General features: G+C 39.7%; 1 protein-coding gene across 1 annotated transcript in view; it reads right to left on the bottom strand.

Moving 5' to 3' along the window:
* Positions 1-253: 253 nt before the first annotated feature.
* Positions 254-10,119, bottom strand: part of gfra2b (GDNF family receptor alpha 2b) — a gene marked incomplete at both ends in the record, with an annotated part of 156,029 nt that continues 146,163 nt past the window's right edge. The window contains 2 exons of the mRNA XM_079256998.1: positions 254-403; positions 3,223-3,339. Of these exons, the coding sequence (XP_079113124.1) occupies positions 254-403; positions 3,223-3,339 (267 nt within the window). The remainder of the gene's footprint in view (positions 404-3,222; positions 3,340-10,119) is intronic.

Genomic DNA, 10,119 nt, shown 5'->3' with positions numbered 1-10,119 from the left:
AGTCTCTCCAAGCCTGCCTTTCACACACCCCCCCTCAGCCACACACACACACACACACACACAAAACACACCACAGTCCAGCTTCCTCCGCTCTCCTGCCTCATGGCCTGTGTGTGTCTGCGACGGCTAATCAGAACATCCTCCAGAACCCCTCCTCCGAAAAGTCCGTCTTCGATGCTGTTAGTTGAAATTTATGAGTGTGTCTGTGTGTGTGTGTGTGTGTGTGTGTGTGCATGTAGATATGCGAGTGATTTCACATTAATGGGATGTAGTGTAGAAGCACTGGCAGAAAGGACACACACACGGTCGCGGCGATGTGTTGCTGGAGCGGAGCTGATCGCCGGCTGCTGCTTTTCGCTCCCAGAGAGTCCTGAGAGTTGATCGACCCCTGGGCCAGCAGAGTCTGAGCAGAGGAGACAGAGAACCACAAGTGTTAGCGGGGGAAGATTAATATGCAGCGATTGGTCTGTTTCCAGCTCATTTGCTACAATATTTCCTAAATATCAGCTGCTGCTTGGCTGGAAATCAGCTGGAAATGCAATTTTTTTTTTCCTCTAATTTTAGACTCCGTCACATAAGGGCTGTTCGCTAATGTTTGCTTTCCTAACCACGGTTTGATGTTTGCTAGACAGGAAGAACAGTTGGTTCCGATATGATCGGAGGAGTCTGACATGAAAGGAAGCTGCTGACGGAGCTGCCAGCTAACAGGTTGTGTGGACACAGTGATGAGCTGCGTTCACTGACGGGAAATTCCAGCCGTGATCCTGAACCATGAAGAGATTTCACCAGAGAATCACGTCGGCCTGAACATCACCAGCATGCAACATGTTTCTTTGTTTGCTTTGATTTTATCTTCAGATTTCTTTTTAATGACTAATTTGATGATAAGATTTCTTGGTTTCAGTATTTATTAGCAAAAAATAGTTAATAACTTGATTATTTATTTGCTTTATTAAAAAATTATACCTTTAGAAACAAATAGTCTTTTAGAATTGATCAGAGTTTAGCAATAAATAATTTGAACTTGAAAGAATAATTCCAATTTTCTTCTGGGATAAACAAAGAATTAAATTAAATTAAATTAAATTAAATTAAATATAAGAAGGTTAAATCTGCTTTTTTCCCAGTTTTCTGGTAAAAAAAAAAGAAGAATTCATTCTGTTTTTTCTTTCTATTTTTTAAACTATTTAATTTTTTAAAGCTAATTTTATTCTTTAATTTTTTTTTCTATTCATTTATAAAAAAATGGTCATTTTTTTATTTTATAGTCTTGCTATCAACAACAGAAAGTAAAAAAAAAACTTCCTTTTATATGACAAACTAAACTGATAATTAATTCTGTCACAGTTTTAGATGTTTTGGAGGCTGTTTGTGTCCATCATTAGTAAATATTACATTTTTCTTCTGCACATCTGGTGTGTGGAGGAAGCAGAGCCGCCTGAACCACCGAGCTTCATGCTTACAGGTAAACTGTTCTGTAAGGTGATGTTTTATTCGGTGATAAATATTTTAAACTTCATTAGCAAATTCATTTTCCTTTGAGCAGGTAAGAAAACATTTATCCTCATGAATGTTTTATAACGAAATAATTGATGCTGAGCTCTTTCTGGCAGAGCGCTCTGTTGGCACCACGGTTTAATAAGGAGCTTTACTTTAAGGGGTTTATTAAACGTTAACTGCCCTCATGTCCTTCATCTGATCTGTTCCTCGCTCCAACATGCTGCTCCTACACACACTCAGGAAGTTTAGTTCCAGCTGATGAAGCACTTCTGAAGACAAAAGTTTTTGTGCGCTATGGTTGTGGACATTTAATCTGCCTGCAGTCAGAACAGATGGTGGGTATTTACTCAACCTGCCACACTTTAGGAAACACACCAGGGCTGGAACATGTACGAGCAAGTCTGTGAGGAAGGAAATTTACTGGCATGTGTGAAATGAATGTTTAAATATCAACTAAACTTCTTAATTTGACTCCCAAGCTGGAAGCATGATGTCAGAAACTGCTACCAGATTGCCTGAGAGAATTTATCATTAAAGCTTATAAATATGTAGATTTCTGTTGCGCTTTAATTGTTCTGTAATGTTTATTTTCTCTTTAATACTGAAAAAAAACCGCACATACTTGTTTTATACATGCATCTCATTTAAGCTACATCACAGCATCTCTTCTGTGTGTCACAAAACACAACACTGGGGGTCGGTCCTGGAGGGCCGCGGTCCTGCAGGTTTTCAATTATCCCTGCTCCAACACAACTGGCTTCCCCTAAATGGATCCAACAAACAATGAAGTTCTGCACAATGAGGGATTAGTTTAAGTCAGGTGTGTTGGAGCAGGGATACACTGAAAACCTGCAGCATTGTGGCCCTCAAGGACTGGAGCTGTGTACCCCTGATTTAAATTATAGAGCTGCTTTAATTGGGCATTTCTAAGATCTTCAAGGGGCTTTGCAGTTGGGATGAGGCTTCAGCAAATCCCTCATATGACAGGAAATCATCATAGATAGATAATTAGATAGATTTTGATTCATTTATTTACTGGTGGTCCTCGGTTTATGAACAAGATCCGTTCCTACGCCACGTCGTAACCAAAAATTCCACTTAATGTTGCATTTTTTCCCCTAAATACCCTCTAAATACCCCTTCAATCACTAAATAACTATCTAAATACACACATTATACATCATAATAATGGGAAACAGTACAAACAATTAAAACAGACATTTCAATTAAAATAAAATATATGTGCACGGAGGCGTTGTCTCTGCCTTTACGTCACAAGTTCTAAGAGATTATAGCTTTGAAACTTGTGCTCCTTTTTTAAAAAAAAATTAATTTACATTTATTTCATGAGCTTTGTGAAGTCAAAATGATTCAAGTACTGTACTTAAACATATAATTTAACTAAATACAAATAAACAAATACAATGCACCCTATAGGCTACATACATTGTCGCATGTGCACTAACTTAGTTAATGTACCTAGTTTTATTTAACTAGTAAAATTGTATGAACTTGAGCTGGAAACTGAACATATTACAGTTTGGTTTTTTTTTGTTTTTTTTTAACTGTGCTGATGTTAAAAATGGTTTTAAACTCTTAAAGTGTGACTCATTAGAAACAGACGAGTTTTCTGTAAATGTTTAAAGGTTATGATGTTTTGTTGTTGATGCACCTGAACCTGACTGCCACCAAACACAGGACAAAGTGTGTGTGTGGACTCACAAAGGCAATGTGTTGGTAGAAACTGTAGTTTGTTTCTAAAGCAGACAGAAGTGTGTAATCCGAGCTGCTCACCTCACACTCGAAGTCATCCGGGGGAACACACTTCTGACCTCCATCCTGACAAACAAGAGCTTATTGTGAGACGCATGGTTTTTCTTTTGTACATAAACTCATTGACAGGAAACTCTGACAACAATATCACAGTTTAAAGACGACGACAGGAACAGACTGATACAGTTTCACATGTTGCAGAGAAAGTAACAATTACATTTACCGAGACTGGATTTGCTTTGTTTTTTAATGAATATTTTAGAGAATATTAAAGTCAGGCTGTGTGTAATGGTTAGTAAATGTCGTTGCTGTAGACTCAGAAAGTTGGTTTTGTTCCAACATTTTTCTCAACCAAAGGCGGTTCCCATCATGGTGCACGGCGCTGATGCTGGTAGGAGCTGTAACATTATTACAAAGACTTAAAAATACATGTTGGTTTTCTAAATTTTATTTTAAAAGTTCCATCCAGGTCATCTTGTACATTTCACAATATTTACTATTTTTTTCACCATATTTACTATTTTTTTCTATCTAGTTGTAACAAATGAGGCCATTTTTTAGGCTAGAGTTTTTTTCTTTTTAGTTTTCATTTTATTAAGAAAAATATAAATAAATAAATGAAATAACTTAAAAGACCAGAGCCAGGAGAAAAGTAGCTTTTCAGGTGTCTGTTCTGTAGAGTTGTTTTTCATGAAAGATGAAAAATGCTGAAGTAAAAAACCAGCTTAGACAGGATGGCTCGACTGGACCTCTTCGCATCGCAAACATATAAACAAACAAAACGGCACACGAGTTTGTGTTTTTTCTACATGAATAAAAGAACACAAAAATCAGCCTGCCAGTGCAGATGTGGGCGGCAGAAGGTACGTTATAAAGTACGAGTAAGAAAAAGGACAATGTAGATTTAATGAGAAAAGAATCAGCGTCTGCTTTGTGCTTTTAATTCCTCCCATTTTTCTGGTCACGGTCTTGTAAAAGTGTTTTTTGTTTTGGAAAAATAAAAACAAATGAAAAGTTTGTGTTTGACATGATAATGTTCGCCATTAACTGCTGCCAGTTTCTTCCTGACCTCATTCGCTACCCTGAACAACCAATCAGAGCGAGCCGTCTCACAGACGGGGACGATACTGACTGAACCGTTTCAATCTGACAGAAAAAAGGCCGTCAGTAACCAGCAAAGTGTGACAAGACACAAGCAACAACATTCTGGCCTAAAGTGCAGCATCTCACACTGAGAGCTGTGTCCGTGGCCGTTCAGAGAAACACAGTCTTGTCCATTAAAGCTCTGTATTCTTACAGCGGCTTTGCATGAAAACCAGGCGACAATGCCACACTGCTCATTGCATTAAGATATTGTGACATCAGCTTTTAGGCCAGAAGATTTTTTAGTGACTGTTGATGCCGGCTGGCCTCATTGCAGTCCTGGTTCTAAACAGGAAGTGTTACAGCTGAGAAATACAGTGCTTGTAGAAGTACAGGAATGGTGTGCAGTCTAAAGCCTTCCTATACGTTTGCAGTGTTCTGACGGGAATTCAGGACGCCTGCTGAAGAGCCGTTGTTACGACCCAACTCCGCTCAGGCAATGAGCTGAACAAAAGGAAGAACTGTGGCAAGATGTTGAAAGATGGACCAATACAGATCTATTGTTGCGTTTGGAGATGAGGTATGGATGAAAAATAGATAACAATGGTAATAAAGGAGGTGGGGTTCAAAATGCTGCTTAAAACAACAAAGTGCCAAAATCAGCCAGTAAAAGGAAAACAGAAAAACAACAGCTGGATATTTACAAACAAAAGCAGCACTGATAGTCTAAAAAGAAAAATACAAACAAATAGTATTCAACACGACACCATTAGTCAGTCCCAACTCCACACTAACCAAACTAACAGAAAGAGAAGCCATCAGGGCTTTACAACCACCATAAAACTAAACTTATCAGTTTAACTGGAGCCCAAAGGTGACCACCAAAACAATAAAAATAAACAACTACAAACCAAAGAAAAACAAATCTAGGAAAAACAAGTCTCCACTGGAAATCCAAACACACAAGCACGCTGACGGCTACGGAACAAGCAGTTGCCACTGACTGAAGGCTTCCAGGCGGCTTTTATTTCCACGCAGTTGGTAGAGCCAGCAGTGATTGGAGCATCAATTGTCCAATTAGAAGGGTGGAGATGAAGGTGTGAGCAGATGGACCAATCCCAGCCGGGACAGCGAGCAGAGACTATGAGGGAATGAGCAGGCAGTCGTAACAGCCGTGCATGTAAGCGCCGCCTCGTTCTCTGCTCTGTCTACACACCTGGTAATAGTTTCCCACTTGTTGGGGATGACAAACTCTCAGAAGAGTCTGAATATGTTTGAGCCACAATCCGATGTGAAATATGAGCATGAACTGCACATCTCCTTTATTAAAGACGGTTTGAGTCGTATGATGTATGACCTGGCTGAGAATTTTAAATTCTAGTCTCAAACATCCAACATTGGATCATTCCAGATACGACAGGGAATAAGAAAAAGCACATGTCTCCCTTAAATAAGATTCTCAGGCTTCGCTATCACTGAAATGCAGAGCAGTAATGATGACAAAGACGCATGCTTATGACTGCCTGAACACGCAGCCATTTATCTTCCATCAGCCTCTTTGTCAGGGCTTCATTAGCATATCTCCTCCCGCTGCCTGGGTGGGACAGCCAATCAGATGTTATCGCTCAGCGAGACGGAAGAAACTCTTTCCTGTTATGAGGAAATCGTTCAGAGCTGCCTGCACGCTGGATCGTTATCAGGTTTTTATGTGCAAATCTCACAAAAATGCACCACAGTGCGCACGCACACCGTTGTGTACGGTGATCATTAAACTATGCAGATGAATCACTGTCATATCGACTGCAGTAACCTTCTCTGACACCAGATGCCTCTGCGCGTCTGCTTCCTGTTAACTGTTTTCTTATTTCCAAACACTATTTGGGAATGTTTTGAAAAAGTGCTGAGAGTTAGCAGTCTGAATCTGGATATGCTGGAGGGTTGCAGGTGCAAATATGTGGTGTTTGAGAGTTAAATTGTGTAGGAGTGATGTAAACCAGGATCATCCCGCTCAGGGTTTGTTCTGCTGCTGCTTGCAGAGCGTTCACAGCTGCTTAACTTCACTTTTAAGACAATGTCCACACGTAGTGGGGTTCATTTGTTAAACCAAATATCTTCTCCCCCTCCGACCAGTAAAAAGATTTGTCCAAAACCTGCTCAGATTTAGAATACTGTCTAAATAACTAAAACGACCTACTAACAAAGTTTTACAGAGATTAGCTGCAGCCGAATGACTGAATTATTCTGAGCTGGATGCATCAGACTCGAGTTCTGTAGAGTTGAGGATGTGAAGTTATGAAGCCATCTTGAAAATCATCAAAACTCCAAAGAAAGGCAAAATATGGCATGAAGTACGTACAAGTAAATACATGAAGATACTCAGTAAAGCTGGAATTGTAATAAAGTTGAGACATGCCAAGATAAGAAAAGATATGTTGGTACAAATATGCTTTTTTTTTGGCCCAAATTTGGCACTGACTTACGGCATTTATTAAGACCATGTCCACATGTAGCCAGGCTTTTGTAAAACCGAATATCTACCCCCCATTTGGCCAGTAAAAACAAAAAAAAAGTCCAAACAACCTTGTTTTTCAAAAAACATATCCATCCACACATATCTGCATAACCGCGTTGTTAAGCACATTCATGAGCATTTCAAACCTTTAGGCGTCGGTAGCGCCTCTAATCCTGTCCAATCAGAATAACCTTCGTCTCATAACGTCACTTCCACAAAATACAAAACATACCTCCAACGTGATATGGTTTGGTGGCGGAAAATTACTGTCCTAATCTCGTTCATTGCCTTCAGTCGTCTGTGTGGAGGGGTACTGACGGCCAGATTGCCGTCAGAGATTGCCTCAAGATTTCTGTTTGCATTGCTTAGTTTTTTTGTGTCAAGTGATGATAGATAAACCTCAACAAAATCACCAAATTACAAGAGTAACCGACACAGGAGACAAACCAAACCGTCATTCCGTCTGCATATCTGTTTCCTGTCAAGCATGAATGGGCTTTTTTTCCCTCAAATAGTCTATTTAGCCCTGAGTTTTGTCTACAGGATTCCTCAGTAGCTGTTATCAAGCAGCCGGTGTAAAACAGGAAAAGTGCATTGGTGATGGAAAATAAATGAGACCCTTGAGTGGGTCTCACTCTCTGGTAAGCAGTTGTATTTAATTCAATCAGCAAGCCCATTCAGGTTTTTATTAAGCATGGATAAAAGGGGTATGAGTAAGTTCTGGAACAAACAGTGCTCCCAGTTCATTCAAGTCTTTGATTTAGTCAAATCTTCTATTTTGTCTATTTGAAACTTAATGAATAAATCTAATTCCTTACTTCCAAAGTGTGTCATTACCTCTGTTTTTTGTGCTGTTAGTATTTTAGGTTTCAAAAAAATGTTTAGGAGACAGCCACACCTGAAAATGCCACTTTTAAATATATATATATATATATATTTTTTAAATTTTTTATCTTTGTCTGAATCCTGACTGGAAATGGATCTAACTTCCTGCCAGAAAATGTGGAGTGATGTGGGGCATAGTGATGGTTGGACTCTGCCAGGTCGTCCTTTGTCACCAATTCGGTTTGTAGGTTATATGGACAGAAATTCTGATGCATTTGGGTTGAAATGGTCTGGTTTGATGGCTTTTATGTCTTTTGTGCTTTAGCGGTTGAGCGGGGGTGCACCCATCCAAATTGGTCCCCCACATTCCACATTCCCAAAAGATGAGTCTAAAATGCTCCAAAACACACGGGGCTATCTACTGCTACACTGTAGGACATACCGGATGGAAAGCATGTCTTAGCCAGCCTGGGAACACCTCAGAATCCCACTAAATGAGCTGAAAGAAGTGATCATAGAGAGCTGCCCCGTCACCTGACCTTCAATAAGTAGACAATGGATGGTTGGCTCATCATCTGAATATGAGAACTGTATCACACATGCTGAGGAAAGTCCTGATCCAAAACTTATTTCCTGGTTATATCTGTGGTTGCTGATTTCTCATCAAAAAGACTCCAGTGGACAGATGTCCTGAAAGTACACTCCCAATAAAACCACAGCTCTCCTGTCTGAGCAGCACCTGCACCAGCTTGGTCATGCCAGCTGAGTGGAGGATTGCCAAAAGAAAGAGAAAACAACCCTGCTGTAGGCAGAGTGAGCTGCTGGCATCAGACACTGTCCCTGTTCTGCGAGGGTACCTGCAGGCTAGACAGAAAAGGGAAGCTCCATCGACCCCGAGGCATGGCTGAATTTCGACGAGTCACACAAAGAGCACAACAGCAGCAGAGAACCACTGCAGCTCCTAAACCACCACAGAGCGCACAAACCAAGAGGAAGAGAAAATAAAAAACACGAAAAACACAGTCGGTTCCGCTGTTCAGCTAATTATGTCCAGCAAATTAAAAAAACGTGGACAGACAGACGTCGTTTGCTCGGCTCTCTGGATCAACACAAATGGAGGGATAGAACTCAATATTCTGAGTCTGAAATTGTAATTTCTTCAGAGAGGAAGCATGAGTGCTGCAGGCAGTGTGGTTAAAAAAGGCCGAGCTTGTTCAGATTTCCTCAGATTTTCTACACTGGAAATAGATTGCTAAAAGAAATAATGAAACCTTGTCTGATTGCTCTCTTTGTGTTCTACCTGAGCAAAACATTCAGAGCGTTTCATGGACGGCGTGCATCCAGGAGGCAAATAGGGGTTGGTTGGTTGCTCCTGGACTGTCCCTTTAAAAAGAAAACTTCCACTTCAGCGTGTTAGGTTGTTAAACCTTCTCAGACATCCTGCAGAGGACACACAAAGCAAGATCAGGACAGAAAAATGGCCAAATCTGAACGTGCTGACGGGGATCAGCTGGGCTGCAGATGTCTTTAGCTTTAAACTCACTAAATAAAAACAAAGTTTACGTTGCTGAATAGAAACTGTGCATCCATCAGCTGGTTTGGGCTGAGAAATCTTCATGTGTCAAGCAGAAACGGATGGCCAATGACGTGATCAGTTGTGAGTTAGGGGCCCATTTCAGGAGGCGGGTTGGGTTCAAACTCAGTGAGTTAACCAAATTAGTGTTTTTGTTCCAGAAAGCAAGGTCTTACCTCGAGTCCATCATTTTAAGCACTATTAACATATTGATCACATGGTCAATAAATGCAATTTTATTTAGAAAATATCTGTATTTTGAGTCTCCCAGCATTTTTTCTGTTTGTTACTGTATTTTAAAGTTGTATTTGTTTTCAGTACAACTTTAAAAAAAAATTTAATACCTGTGCTTAGGAATAAAAATGTGGACTATTTTAGTTGCCTTTTGTTATTTTCATATAAAGGGAAATGAGTGCGTTCAATTACCTGTCATATTGTTTCATATCAGTCGGTGGATCATAAATCGAATTGTGACTGAATTTGAGATTTTAGCAAACATTGAATTATCCGTTAAATCAAATCAAATTCATTCCCGAGGGGAAATTCAGATTTCAATAAATTGTTGATTTATCAACAATAAATCAGAATATTGTATCAAATTGCCAATTTGCACCCCTTAAATAACTATAAACAAAGCTCCAATGAACAGAGTCTGTGTTTATAAAAAAAAATCTGTGCAGGTCTGTTTTTCTAACTGCATAAGATTAATCATTCTCCTGACTACCTGTAGTTCACATTTGTCCTCTGTCCTCTGTACATGTCTCCCACCTCTCAACTCTGGTGGACAAACTCCTTTTGAGTACACACGGGGACATTTAGACCTTTTAAACAATACTACATATTTAGTCATGGA

Source organism: Telmatherina bonti (assembly GCF_933228915.1).
Source record: "Telmatherina bonti genome assembly, chromosome: 17".
Lineage (NCBI taxonomy): Eukaryota > Metazoa > Chordata > Actinopteri > Atheriniformes > Telmatherinidae > Telmatherina > Telmatherina bonti.
This window is presented reverse-complemented; position numbering and strand designations above follow the sequence as displayed.